The sequence below is a fragment of the Mesoplodon bidens genome, assembly GCF_964165515.1.
Source record: "Mesoplodon bidens genome assembly, chromosome: 14".
NCBI classification, from domain to species: domain Eukaryota; kingdom Metazoa; phylum Chordata; class Mammalia; order Artiodactyla; family Ziphiidae; genus Mesoplodon; species Mesoplodon bidens.
This window is the reverse complement of record NC_138170.1, coordinates 29325523-29340277: the sequence shown is the minus strand read 5'-3', so window position 1 is coordinate 29340277 and position 14755 is coordinate 29325523. Positions and strand designations below refer to the sequence as shown.

General features: G+C 48.0%; 1 protein-coding gene across 4 annotated transcripts in view; it reads right to left on the bottom strand.

Annotated features, from left to right (window-relative positions):
- The window catches only part of ADD2 (adducin 2), a 113843-nt gene that overhangs the window by 38454 nt on the left and 60634 nt on the right, over positions 1 to 14755 (bottom strand). For 3 of the 4 annotated variants that reach the window (XM_081255059.1, XM_081255062.1, XM_081255061.1), the window contains exons 2-4: positions 11623 to 11740; positions 5391 to 5607; positions 3294 to 3432 (exon numbers count right to left, since the gene is read on the bottom strand). In XM_081255059.1, the coding sequence (XP_081111185.1) occupies positions 3294 to 3432; positions 5391 to 5573 (322 nt within the window). In that variant the 5' untranslated portion in view covers positions 5574 to 5607; positions 11623 to 11740. Of the gene's footprint in view, positions 1 to 3293; positions 3433 to 5390; positions 5653 to 11622; positions 11741 to 14755 lie in introns of all 4 variants that reach the window. The other variant, XM_081255060.1, reaches the window with a different exon arrangement.

The window sequence follows — 14755 nt, the reverse complement described above, 5'->3', positions numbered from 1 at the left end:
GGCTTATGTGAGAAGATCTATGAGGAAACCAACATCTGGATTGGCCAATAAAGAGGAAGTGGGAATATACAGCACCAGGAATGAGAATGGGATGTCATATCCACAGTAGGAGGTTTAAGTAATAAAAATAATATTGTAAATCAGGCTAATAATTTTTTAAAGCCACATGAAATGGATTATTTTATATAAAATATGACCAAAATTTACTCAAGAAGCAGCAAAATAAAATTTTAAAGAACTTTAAATGAAACAGAAAAAAATGTTATCCAAATATTCCGTATCTGGATAGCTTTACAAGTGAATAATAAATCTTAAAAGGGCAGAGACTTCCTATCTAATTTAAACTCCATTAGGGCAAAGAGATGGGTGGGGATCACCCTGATTCATCTTAGGAAATTATAGTCTTAATACCAATACTAAACAAAGGCTGCCCAAAAAGTGAACTGCTTTTTATCATGTGTGACTATGGATGCAAAAATTAATAAGATTCTAGCAAATCAAACCCAGAAGAGTATTTTTAAAAGAATGCATCAAAACCATGAATGATTTATTCCAGGAATGAAAAAAAGAGTTCAATATTCAGAAATCTATTAATATAATTCACCACTTCAAGGAAAGAAAAATCAATAAATGCCCAAAATGCATTTTATACAATTCAATATCCATTTCTGAGAAAAACCCATATTGAACTAGAATACAAAGATATTTTCTCAACATGATAAAGAATAACTATCTCAAACTCTTGTGGTAAAAAAAATTCCATTAAAGTCAGAAACAAGACAAGGATGATTATTCTCTAATCTATTATTAAACATTGTTCTGAGAGTTCTGACAGATGCAATGAGAAAACTGGAAAAATAAACCAAAGGGTAAATGTTGGAATGAAGGATGCAAAATGACCATTATTTGCAGAATATGTGATTTTTCTATATACAAAGCTCAAAAGAATTGAGAACATACTAGAATTTAAGAGTCCAGTAAGCGGCTAGTTTAAATAATATATAAATACATATATCTCCAATGATTTCCCTAGATGACAGCTATAACCAGAAAAAAAGTTGAATGGAGAATCACTTAAAATGACAAAGTTACATAAAATTTCCAGGATAAACTTAACAAGAAATTAGCAAGGGCTATAAGAAAATAACTACTAGCTTTTCTGATGAACATTTTAAAAGATTTAAATAAATAGAAGACAGACATCATTTCTGAAAAAATTTAAAATTCATTCATGCAAATATTTTTTAAGCACCTGTCATATGCCAGGTGCTACTTTTCTAAGTCCAGGACACTACTCTAACGGTGAACAAAACATACATATATCCTCCCCACCATGGAGTTTACATTCTAATATAAAGTTGTACGTTTATAAATTGTCCACCAAATTAATCTATTCATTTAACGTAATCCCAATCAAAATCCCAAAAGGAATTTTTTGAGGTGGATGGAGAGACCTGACAAAATACTTCTAAAGTTATTTTAAAGAATCAATTTAAACAATGGTTGAGAAAAATTGGCAAATGAATAATTAAGGGTATTTTATTGGATGACAAAACATAGGGAAGGTGTTTCTAAGTATGCAATCAAAAGCAGAAAACACAAAGGAAAATAATAATGGATTCAACTACATGGAAATTAAAGAATTCTACAACACAGAAATACCATGAACAAAATTAAAAGGCAAAGGAGACACTGGAAAAAATCTGCAATGTAGTTGACAGACAGTAGGGAACTAGTCTTACTTCATGACTTTTAAATCTGTAAGAAAAGAATATGCAAGTAGAAAAATTGGCAAAGGATGTGACAGGCAATTTAGTACAAAAAGAAAATCGTGCCCAATGTGTGTGTGAAAATATATTCAGTCCCTATAGGAATCAAATAAATGCAGGTTAAAACACAAAGTACGATTCATCACCCATCATATCATGAGGATGAAACAAATGGTAACACAGACTACACATCAGGGTGGAGGAAATGGGTACTCTTGCATTTCTGGTAGGAATGTAAATTCATTCCATCTTTCTCCAGGGTAATTTGGCATTATGCATTGGTGCCTTTAAAACATGCGTATAAGCAATTCTACTTCTAGTAATTTATCTTAAGAAAATAGTCATGGTTATAACTGCAGATTTATTTACAAGGATGTTTATTGCATGGTCATTCATAATAGCAAAAAGTTGGAAACCACCTAAAAGTCCAAAAATGGGAAACTGATTAAATAGACTGTGGCACATTCAGCCATGTACAGAAGAGTGTACATCCACCAAAAATTATGCTATAGAGCCATATTTTATTATGTGAAAAATTAGTCAAGATATGCTAAGGCTATTAAATTTGTATGTATAATGCAATTCCACTTTTTTTGGCATAGTCTGTATATGTTTAGAGAAAAAGGTTGGAAGGATATACACCAAAATATTGATAATAGTAATTTCTTGCTTGTAAGAACACAGTACAGTAATTTTTATTACCCTTTCTCAACTATTTTCCTAATTTTCAACTATAATCCTATATTCATCTTGCTGAGGGCAAGTATTTTTCGATGTCTGGTTTTTAAAAGTTGTGGGCAGAGCTTCAGAGCCAAAGAAGACGGGTTCGTGCCTAGCCCTGGCTGCTCTTGGCCCTTGTCTACGGGGTCAGGTTGGCCTGTCCAGTGGGGTGAGGAGACAATGGCTCCAATGGCCTCCCATCTGCCCCACCCCCACCAACTCCATCTCCAAGGGAGTGACGCCAGGGGATTGAGGGAAGATCAGCCTGAGGGCTGGATGCTGTGAGGACACGAGGATTTTCTTAGGTTCTGTGCCCATAGCTCGAGTAACAGAGCAGAATCCTCTGTCTCCAGAGGATTCTCCACTGTCCACTCCTGGGCCTCGAGCAGCGGCCGTGCAAGGCACCTTGAGTTGCAAAGCTCTTCCCTCCATGCTAATCCGCTTACGAGGGGTGGGGGTGGAGGGATCATACATAGGCCGCCCTGCCTCTCATTGCAGTGACACTGTGCCATCCTCCGCCCGCCCCCAGCAGAACCCGAACTAGGTTCTCCCTTAAGTCTCCACCACCCCCTGCCCTCCGATTTCTGGGCATCAGCGATAATCCTCCTGGGGTCTTTAAATCGCAGCAGCATCAGAAGCAGAGGCAGGTACCTCTCTGGCTGCGGCCCAGCTCCCCCAGGTCTGCTAATGCAGCTGCAGCGCTCACTGCGTAGGCCTGCGGCAACCGAGCTGCTTCTGACTGCGCCTTCCCCTCCCCCACTTCCTCCACCTCTGCTCCTGGCGGCTCCCCAGCTCCCCACGTACTCATGGAAGATGTCGGGAAGACTGCGTGGGACGTGCTGGCCATGAAGTCCGCGATCTGCCGCAGGGCCCAGATATTGGAGGAGTTGTTCCCCTTCTTCATCTGCTCCTGGATGAGGCCTTCCAGCTCCTCCCTGAAAGACTGAAGCAGGCCCCCGAGGCGCTGGTCCTCCCAGTGTGCCTCATGTGGGAGACAGAGGGCCCCTCTTCCAAGTGCCCACCCCTAGCCCTTGGGTCAGCTAGGCCAGGACCACATGTGGGATATCTGGGTCCCAGGGGGCACCGGGCAATCCCACTGGGACCTCAGGAGCCTCCCCAGACTGCTGTGTGGGGAGCAATAAGATGCTGGGAATGGATCCTGTTCCTTTGCCTCATGGGCAATACTCCAGACTCCAGGTCCTTCCTGTGTCTCAGGGATAGCCTAGACCCCCTCCTCTCTCCCCCCATCAGACATGGCAGGACTTCACTTTAGTAATTAAAAGACTTCTTTTTTTCTTCTTTTTTTTTTCTAAAAGACTTTTTTAAAAGCAGAATTGAATGAAAAAGTATGCCATCTTTCCTGTCCGTTAGCCAGGCCGATGGCTCTTCTGGGCCTCAGTTTCTTCATTTTCAGGATTTGATGACCTCAGAGGTCACTTCCACTTCTGATGTCCTGCTACTCTAAGCCTGGCTTTTCAGACCATCAGGCCACAAATAGGGCATGCCTGTCCACCAGGTAGCAGCAGAGCACACTCAGGAGGAAATAGGGAGCCACTTAGGTGTTGGGGAACCTACAAAAGCACAGAAGAAGCATGACCTCCTCCTGTCCCCATCTCCTGCCTGAGAACAGAGTCCCATCCTTCAGGCCCCCACACTTGGGTTGGTACCAACTCTGCCACATCTCCTACCACACCCGCCATCCCTTCTAGTCTCCCTCAGAGTTTCTGTCATCCCAACGTTTTTAGCACCTGCCACTTTCCTCCAGACTCCCCAACATGGTGTCACCTGTCACCAAGACCGCGGGCCCATCCCCCTGAGCACTCCTCTGTGAGGCCCGAGCATTCACTGTGTGCTCTCAACCAGGGTCTCAGAAAAGCCGGGTAGTGGCTGCGGCAGATCTCATCCTGGCAAGTGCCTGGAGATGCCAGCTGCACCCCTGAGCTTCCCAACACTTAGGGTCATGCACTGCTGCCTGCGGACCCCCAGCTTTACTGCCCCGAGACTCCCCCTTGCCTCTGTCCACACTGCTCGTCCTCCCCCTCCGAGGGCCTGCACCACCCTCCTGCTTCACTGGTCCCGTAGGCCCACCCTCCACCCTCAACGCACCACCTGCCTCAAGGAAGAGCTCTGTGTCCAGGCCAGGCAGGCGCCAGCTGACCTCCAGACTCCGGCCACGGCTGGCTGATCCGGTCTCGCCCGCTGTGCCCTCCACTCCCCCACCTCCTGGGGTTTTCAAAGCCTTATTTGCCAGGACCGCGTTCTTTGTGGCTTTCAGAAAAGGGAGCCCCAAACCTCCCACGTGGCAACCCCGGTGGCCCCTGGTTTACTCGAATTGTTACAGCTTTCGGTGAAGAGGGAAAGGAAGACTGGAAAGTGAGGCTCAAGAAGGGGCACAAGAAACTGAGGTGGGGCTCCTGTGTCTCAGACCCACCTCCTCCCGGCACCGAGCCAAACCACTGCCCTCCGCCAGTGACTAGGGAGAGACTCACACACCCACGTTGTCAGAGCATCTCGCTCACAGAGCTGAAAATTGCTCCGACCCTGAGCCAGCGGAGGCGGAGTTTTTTTATTACTATTATTTTTTTTTTGCGGTACGCGGGCCTCTCACTGTTGTGGCCTCTCCCGTTGCGGAGCACAGGCTCCAGACGCGCAGGCTCATCGGCCATGGCTCACGGGCCCAGCCGCTCCGCGGCATGGGGGATCTTCCTAGGCCGGGGCACGAACCCGTGTCCCCTGCATCGGCAGGCGGACTCTCAACCACTGCGCCACCAGGGAAGCCCGCAAGCAGAGTTATTTGTCTTTCAGGTTCACCGGCTGAATCAGCGTCCCCCCTCATCCCCCCTCGCCGCACCCCCTGCGGCCTCCTTTCTCCCCCAGCCCGCCGGGGCAGACCCCGCTCACCGGGCTCTGCAGGATCATAGTGACACGCTTCTTCTTCTCCATCAGGTTGAAGTCCTGCCGCAGGTCCGCTGCACGGTTGCGAAGGCGCAGGTACTCGGGGTCGTCCTCGGGGAAACGATCGAAGTACTGCTGCCCCTGCGCGGACGGCGGGGAGGCGGCCTCGGGGACAGGCTCTTCACTCATTGTCCTGGTGGGTTTACAGTCCACTCCTGGAACCCTGCAGAGAACAAAGGAGGGTACTCCCAGTCGGGGTACGCGCTTCCTAAGGCAGAGAGAGGGCTTGGATTCAGGGAGATTCGCGGTGGGGAGGGGGGCGGCTCTTCCCGGGAGGGTGTGAGCGGGGCCGCGGGTTGGAGGGCTGGGCGCCGCGGCTACCGGCCTGTAGGGCGTCCAACGAAGTGAAAATGTGTCGCCGGCTCGGGGTCCCCCACCCTTCCCTGCCTGACCCGGCCGGCTTCGGCGGCCACACTCGGGTTCAAGTAGACTGGTCCTCCAGTGCGAGCGCGACCTGCAAACCTCTGGGGGCATCTTGTGATGCTTATCCACACAGTGTAAAGCTATTCACTGGGAATTCGTACTTGATCTAAAATGTAAACCCTCTAAGAAGCTTCCTAAAAACATTCGGTGATTTACTCCAGATCTCTGCCTTGATTATATAGAAGTTTCTTAAAAATATTTGTGTGTCATTTTTTTAATACTGGAAGAAAAAAATATTCTGTTGTGTTTCTTGTAGCATTTAGGATGTCTTTCACCGAGTTGATTAAAAAGATGAAAAGAAACAAACAAAAAACATTCAGTGGGAAATCCACAAAACTGAAAAGAGAACGGGTAACTTCTAAAAGGCGGGAAACGCTTTGAGCAGTGCTTTTCTTCACAACTTTGACTTTGCTCTTGGCTCTGGAAAAGAATTATTGGTGAATCGGTTTCTGTAAAACATGTCTCACTGGAGAATCAGATTCTTATTCCAAGTTTTAAAGAGGTGTGCAATTTTTATTAATGGAAAATAAGTTCCTCCTAAACCCCAGTAAATAAATATTGAGAAACAGTAAAAGAATAAACACCGTTTGAAGGGCACCACATTGCCGGGCTGCCCAGAGGCCCGTATATCTTGACCTGGTCCCTGAAGGGAGGACTAGGGTAGTGTTTGGAAAGTTGGTCTGGGGACACATATTTTTTCTACCCAAGCAGGTTTTTTTAAATGCCTGAACAGTGAATGAAGGAATGGCTTCTATGGCCATATTGGAGCCCTTCTTAAGAAGGAGGCTGCCATTCAGCCTCTGCTTCCCAGCTGTGAGACTTTGGCCATGACAGTCTCCCTCTCTATCAGCACTGCTAGGCCCTCAAATCTGGGTTGTGTCCCTTCAACACCCAGAGGGGGTGGAGGCTTACAGAGCTTCAGCCTTCTCCCAGTTGGCTGAGCCCCTTCTCAGCAAAAGAAGGCAAGGCCTTGACTGAACAATAATTAGTCTTTGAACACAAGTACGGAGATACCAACGAAAGAGCTTTACCTGGGGTCAGGGCACCTGGCTTTCATCCTTAACCTGACCCTCCCTCACTTTGCCTCTGGGGTCTCCCATTCCAGAAGGAGGTGGAGCCTCTCTTGTTCTCTCAGAGCAGCTGCTGGCCTCCCCAGATCTGATCTGCTCCGACCCCTCAGCTGATCCTGTTAGCCCAAGCCTTAGCCTTCATTCCAGCCAACAGCTCATCACAAAAGAGGCCTTGCTGACAACCAGGAAAGCATATTCTTGTTGTCCATGAGCTGTCTGTGACCTCTTCTTCCATCTTCTGTCAGCACTTTACCCTCCACCTTATAGTTCCTCTGAGTGGGGTGGGCATGAGAAGTGGGAGTCCATCCCATCAGCCCAGAACACTCAGGTGATTGATTGATTTTATTATTATTATTTGCATTCTCCTTTGGGGAAAGCAAGTAACAAGTTCAAGGGAAGACACATGGACAAGGTCCTTCAAGGGTCAGCTGAAGCTCTGAACCCTTGGCCTGGAGCAGGGATCTCAATCTTGGGTGCACGTTGGAATCACCTGGAGAACTTTGAAAAATACTGATATCAGAGATGCTAATATTATTAGTCCAGGGTGTGACCTGATCATCAGGATTTTAAAAAGTTCTCTGGGTGATTCTAATGGGCAGCCGGGTTGAAATACCACTGGCTAGATGTTAGTTGTTGTATCATGCAACAGAAGGCATCCATTCCAGGTGCTGGCCATTTCTAGCAAGACTGCCAAGATGGCACAAAGCCTCTAACGCTAGTATCGGGCACTGCCTCCCATGGCTGTCCAGGCCTCCTCCTCCCACTGTATTCACCAGCTGCCACCACACACTTGACCTGGGGCAGCAAGAGGGCTCCAAGTGCCACCACCACCTGCTTTTACAAGTTTACAAAACCATGACCTCTGATCTTAATTCCGTCACTAATTAGTCAGCTCCTTGTGAAAGCCCTCACCAGATCTCCCCCAGTTAGCACCACCCTTACCAGCCATGTCGATGGGATGGGGGATGGAGAAGGGTAGAAGGAGTCACCTTGGAGTGGCAGCCAGAAACAAAGAAACCAACCAACGGTCTCTAAAGAAATATTTTGAGACGTATGTGGCAGGTTGCCAGAATGTTTGAGGTTGTACTTAGTGACATGTAAAGGCAGATTCTTCATCTAAGTGAAGAGTGATTGAGTCCATCAGGGACGTTTCTGGTTGAATTAGCTCTGGACTAAAGTCAGCATCTGCAATGTTGCCCCAGTTCTGACATTCTCTAGTTCATGGACTTGGGTGAGTAATTTCCCTCTTTGGGTGTCACTTTGTCCATCCCTAAATTGGGGAGTGGATAGAATGGACCTCTGGGGCCCCTTCCAGTTCTGACACTATAGGGAGAGAGACAGACTCATGTAGAAAAGGCAGAAGGATGGAGGATCTAGGTTTCCTGGAGCAAGAGACCTTCTTCCTGCATCTCCCCAGTTCCTCTTCCTCAAGCCAAATGCTGAAAGAGAAACATCTGCAAAGAGCACATATGACCTACTGACTGTTGCCTTGTGGTTTCAAGTCAATGCCATGCACATGGGATGAGTTAAGAATACTTCTCCCCCATCATGCTCCCAGACAGCTTCATCTCTGGAACTTGGGAAGAAAGAAGAGACCGCAAGGTCAAACATAATGGGAATGCATCAGAGCCATGCAGACATGGCGTCACCACCCAGATTCTTCTGGGCAGACACCGCTGCAGACCAAACTTCTTCCAGAGGCATCGCCCCCCTGCATCCGTCCCCTTTAATTCTCTTGGGCACCTTCACACCCCCAAATCTTTGATGTTATTTTTAAAGTAGCAACAAGCAACACCCCAATGGATACACTGGATGTGGGCGTGGAGATCCCTGTGCCCCTCACAATGCCAAATCCCACTAGCTCCAGAACCACCTGAGCTGTCAGCTTCTCTGGGACCAGCACAGCCTGGTACTGGACCCTCCTGGACTAAATCCTTTTCATCCAGGCAGGAAAAAGCTGGTCCTCTCTCTTCCCTTTGGAGTGGCTGCACTTCCCAGGAATCAGGCTGTGAAGTCTCTGAAGTAGCTCTGGCCCACGAAGCATGAGGAATGAAGACCTTCCAGGCCCGATGGACAGGAACCTTCAGGCCTGCCTTCACTCGTTAGAGCCCAGCCCCACAGGGCTGCTCCAGAGGTGCTCCGATGGGGGACGGGGTAGAAAATGGAAGCCCTGACTCCCTCACCACGACAGCTGGGGCCTGGGCAAACTCTTCAGCTTCGTGAACCAAAGGCATTCTTCTGTGCCCCTTCTTTCCCTTCCCAAAATGTTGGGAGGTAGTCAAAGTTGTGTGCAGCACACCTTAGTGGTTAAAACCAAGGACTCTGGAACCAGACCATGAGTTCGAATTTTAGCTATGCCCCTTATTAGCTGTGTGATCTTGGGCAAGTTACCTAACCTCTCTGTGCCTCAGTTTCCCCATATATTAAACAGGGATTGCAACTATTTAACTTCTCTTTAGGTTGTTGTGAGGATTGGGTGAGTTAATGTATGTGAAGTAGTTCAAAAAGCTCCTGGTGCATAGCAAGTGCTATTAGCATTTGCTCTTCTTATGTGTCATTGAGGGGCTAGAATCATCGTAGCATGAGGAACTCGAGTTATGAGAGGCTTATGATTGAATTGTAAACAGGTGCACACCAAATAACTGTAATTATATGTTTTAGTCCCCAAACGAATTCAATCTTGAACTATATTAACAAAAAGAAAATCCAGAAAAAGACTGACGAGAATGCCTCGTTCTCTGACCAGATAGTGGGAACCTGTCAACTGGGAGATCACAAAAGAAAAGGGGTGAGCAGGGTGCTAAAGATCACAGGATACCGGCGCTTGTGAGGTCAGGTGCGGCGTCATAAAGAATATAAGGGGCCTCTGGCCCCAGTTCCTGGCACAGAGCTTCAAAAACACATGGGATTTCTAAAACGTCCAAAAGACATTAGGAGTGTCTTTTCTTAGTCATCATGAGCCCCTTTCACCAAGTCTGAGTTTTTATGCAAATGTGGTGACTTATGGTGGGCACTTAGATATTTCAAGGGAGGGACTGGCCACTGAGAAAGACCAAGCACATGATTAGAGGGTTGGAACTTCACCCCCATCCCAACCACAGAGGGAGGAGGGGAGAGGGGCTGGGGATTGCATTCAATCACGTGGCAAATGACTGAATCAGTTGTACCTGGTAATAATGCACACCTCCTTTAAAGAACTTTGGACAGTGAGGCCAGGGGGAGCTTCCTGGTTGGTGAGCACATTGCTGGGCTGGATGGGGGCATGGAAACTCTGCACCACGCCCTCAACCCCTAGAACCTACCCTGCTTTTGTCTGGCTATTCCTGAGTTGGATCTTTTATAATAAAACTGCAATTGCAGTTATAGTGCTTTTGGTGAGTTCGGTGAATTATTTTAGGGAATTATAGAAACTGAAAGGGAGGTTGTGGGAACCCCCAAATTTACAGTCAAGTTGGTCACAAGTGCAGCTGGCCTGGGGTTCACACCTGTAGCTGGCCTCTGAAGAGGGCAGAGCCTTGTCCATGACTTTGCCTTTTCTTATGTGCACTTTTAACTCAGGGTAGTGTCAGAACTGAGTTGAAGTGCAGGACATTCAATTGGTGTCAGAGAATTGGTGATGGAATAACACCAAGCAACTTCTATTTGTGATTTATTTTCATTCCCAGGACCACTCTGTGAGGCAGACATTATTGTCCCAGCTTTACAGATTACAAAAAACTGAATCAGAGAGGTTAACTAACTTGCTGAAGATCACACAGGTTAACAGTGGAGTCAAGATTTCAACCAGGCCTGTCTCTGGCCCCAGATCCTGCATTCCTCCACTCCAATTGTCCCTAAATATCTGCTGGACTGCCATGTGGAAGAGGGATTAGGCTGATTCCTTAGAGCCTCAGGGACCAGAACCAGGAAACAAGTGGTTATTGCAGGCAGGCAGGCAGATTCTAGCCAAGGGTGCGAGGGTGAGCCTTCCACCAGCAGGAGCTGCTCAGTAACTAGAAGATGGGACAGGGTGCCTCGTTAGGTGGTGAGCTCTCTCCTTGGAGTCAGGGTGACTACAGGATGCTATAGTGGGGCTTCTGCTCTGCTCGGGGTTGGACCAGTGACCTCTAAGGTCCTTCTGATTCCATGGTAGCTCTTTTTCTTATTGAAGTGTAGTTGATTTATAATGTTATGCCAACCTCTGCTGTACAGCAAAATGACTCAGTTTTAGACATATATACATTCTTTTTTCATATTCTTTTCCATTATGATTTTTCCCAGGAGATTGGATATAGTTCCCTGTGCTATACATTAGGACCTTGTTGTTTATCCGTTCTAAATGTAATAGTTTGCATCTGCTCACCCCAAACTCCCAGTCCACCCTCTCCCTCCCTCCTCCACCTTGGCAGCCACAAGTCTGATCTCTATATGTCTGTGAGTCTGTTTCTGTTTTGTAGATGGGTTCATTTGTACCATATTTTAGATTCCATATATAAGTGATAGCATATGGTATTTGTCTTTCTCTTTCTGACTTACTTCACTTAGCATGATAATCTCCAGTTGCCCACGGTAGCTCTTGAGTCAGCAGGATCGGGGCAGTTCATGGCAATGCCCTGAGTGTCTGGAAGCTCATCCTGGTGAGATGGACCTAGTCAAAAAGTGTCTCACCACCCCCCCATCACCACTGAAAACTACCGACTAATTACCAGGAGGCTGGAGCAGGCTTGCCCCAGGCTGCCTCTTCTCAGCGCTCAGCCTGCACACTCCGTTCCACTCCTGGGGTCGCTGATTGCATCTACAGGATCTCAAACATCCAGGTAGAAACTGGAAGACACAAAACACGACAGATATCAGGGTGTTGCCTGCACCACCATGACTCTTCACCCCGTTTTTGCAGCACCATTAGTTGCTGATTTATTTTAAGGACTGCTGGGAAATTCTTGAAAATGAACTGAAGCTGAATTTTTTATTTTAAAAGCAAACTGTGTCTACAAAAAGGTAAAGAAAGCTTCATTATCTTTACAATCAGGATCAAAATTCCTTTCAAAGAGAGGAATTGGGAAATCCCTTTGCTGAGTGTTGGCCAAGGGAGCCCAGAGGAGGGCGGCTGCTCTGTCCGGTGCAGGGAGCAGAATGTGGAACTCCGTGCAAGCCCAGAAAGCACATGCTGCTGGGCTAGAAGGGACTGGCCCCTTCCTGACACCCCCCCAGAATACTTCACTAACAGCTACCAAACTCACAGATGCTGGTGTGACTGATTTTTGGATGCAGCCCAAAGAGGCAGAAGAAGCCCAAAGAATCTCAAACCCCAGGAACGTGGGAGGGTTTTGAAGTTACACAGACCACGAATTGGTGGATTCAAGACAATGTCATCTACTGTTCAAGGGGAAGAAAAGCCCCAGCTAATACCTGGGTAACAGGTCATAAAGTACTACTGAAGGAGGAATGTAAAGTTGTTAATGTCTTTTTAACAAGGGCGAGTTACTAGTCCAAAACTCCTGGGGACCAAGGTCATCAAAGAGTTAATCATCAAAATGCTTTAAAAAAAAAAAAAGACAAGTGATAGGGTTTTGTTTTGTTTTTTTCACTCGGGTGCCTGTTGCTTAGACCCAGAGATGCTTGTCTCACCCAGAGCCAGCATCCCATCCCCACTCCCACACCCACCCCCTCCGTGGCTCTGAGGGCCTGGCCCTGCTTGTCCTGCCTCATCAGCAGCTCAGCTCCACCCCAGACCCCATACTGCCCAGAGAGAAGCACTTGGGAAGACTAGTCTCACCCAGGACGGGCAAGGGGAATTCATCTCAGCAGGTCCAGTGCGTGTGAGGGAAACCAAGATGCTGCATGGCCCCTGAGGCACAGCTGCCTTCTCAGCCCTGCTGAGCCCTCAGGGCTCAGCATTCCAGTGCTGAGAGGGCCCCTGAGCCCAGTCCCGATGGTCACGCCTCTAGTTAGGGACCTGGCAGTCGCTTCCAAAAGCTCTTCTGTATGCTCTACGTGTCCAGCTGCCAGCTGGGGCTCTCCTCCCATGGGCCTCATTTTTAGCTAGAACAGGGTCACTGCCACCACTTAATGCTGCTTCTGTCCATTGCCTACCAATATGGGAGCCCTCCCTGCCGGGGTTTGCTGAACTACCTCTGGATGCCCTTCTTTCTATGGGTGGCCACTGACCCACCTTAAAGACCAATCCTGCAGCCAGATAAGTTGTCTTACATGAAGCTCCAGCTCCCTCCCCTTCACCAACAGCCCCTGCCACAGAGATGTGAGGTTGTCCCTTCCCTGTTAAGGCTTGGATTTTCAGAGTCTGAGCTATTTCTTGTGTCCACTGAGAGAATTAAACTTTTGTCCCCAGAAGGAACCTATGCCATTCAGGTAAGAAGAGAGACATCTGTCCCACAGATAAGTATACACTGAATGCTGAATAATTCCTTCCTGATCTCCATCAGTGTTGAAATTCCACCATTAGTGTTCCATTCCTTGGGTTATAGCATTAACCCCTGATTACAATGAAAATAGCCCTGAGAGGTATTGTAGGCAAAGGCATTATTTTAAACATTCTCCTGTGTTACCAAATCTGTCAAATCTCTGATTGCAGTCAGGCTGGGCAGGGCCAGGAAAGGTACCAGAGCAGCAAAAGAGGTCTGATGCCAGGGCCACTCAGGAGGGTCCAGCACCTGGGGCAGAACTGCGGTCTTGGGCGGGCCTCGGGGGATCCTGGCCTGACAGAACCCTCTGAGCTATGCCTGCTGTGGTTTTGAGGCCAGGATCATGATACACTGAGTCTTTGGCTTCCCCAGCATGTGCTTCAAGAGGCGAGCTCACCCAAGCTTCCAGCCACCTAGGCCCTGTGGGCAGAGCTGAGAAGCAAGGGGTGCCCCATGTAGTAAGATTGCCAGACCCTTCCTGGGAGGCGCCCTCCTCCACCCTGGGGCCACCTGCTCACTACTCTCAGTGTGCAACCAAGCCAGCTGGAAGGCAGGAGTTGGGACACGGGATTTCAGCCCTAGCCAGCTGCTCACTAGACTGTGGCCTTTGCCCACCTGTATGTCCCACAGCCACCTTGAAAATGACCCGTGGGAGCAGACCATCACTCTGGCCAACCCTGCACCAGAGCCTCCTTCCTCCAGCCAGCGTCTCCTTCCTGCCCCCCACCCAGCTGGCCACCCACCAAGGGCCCCAGAAGGCAGCCTTGACTCCTTGACACCAAATTCTCTGGTTTTGTGTCCTAAATATCTCCCCACCCAGAGTACCACACCCCGAATCAAGCCAGTATCATCCCCATCCCTTTCATGGTCTCTGCCTAACCTTTCCTCTCTCATACCCTCCAGCCAGTCAGTAGCCAGAGTCACTATAATGCAAATCTGGTTCATGTCTGTCATTGCCCTGTATCCCACCCCCACCCAACTCATCCATGGCTCCCCGCCACCTGGGGCAGTGTTCCTGAACCTTTTTTTTCTAATTTCTGCTCTTCTATCCAAAATTTAGTCAAATTTAGACTGTATTACAAGAGTGACAGCTATCCTTTTTATACTTATCAAATAAAATTTTAACTCTGATTTTGCTCTTTTAAACCAAATGCGTGGCCCATGTTGGAAATTCAAACCAACCCATTCCTGACCAGGGGACCGGGGATCATGTCTTTCTCTCTCTGGCCACGCCCTTCCTCTTGAGGACTGCACCCTGCAGGATGAAGTCCCTCTCAGGTGGCACAAAGCCCCATGGGCCTTCCAGTGCCTGCCCCCACCCTCCCTGCCTATCACTGGTGCTCTGGGGGCTCTTCCCAGGACCCAGAAGGCACCAGGCTGGTCCCCATCTTTGTCCTTGCTAGTCTCTTCCTGGAGC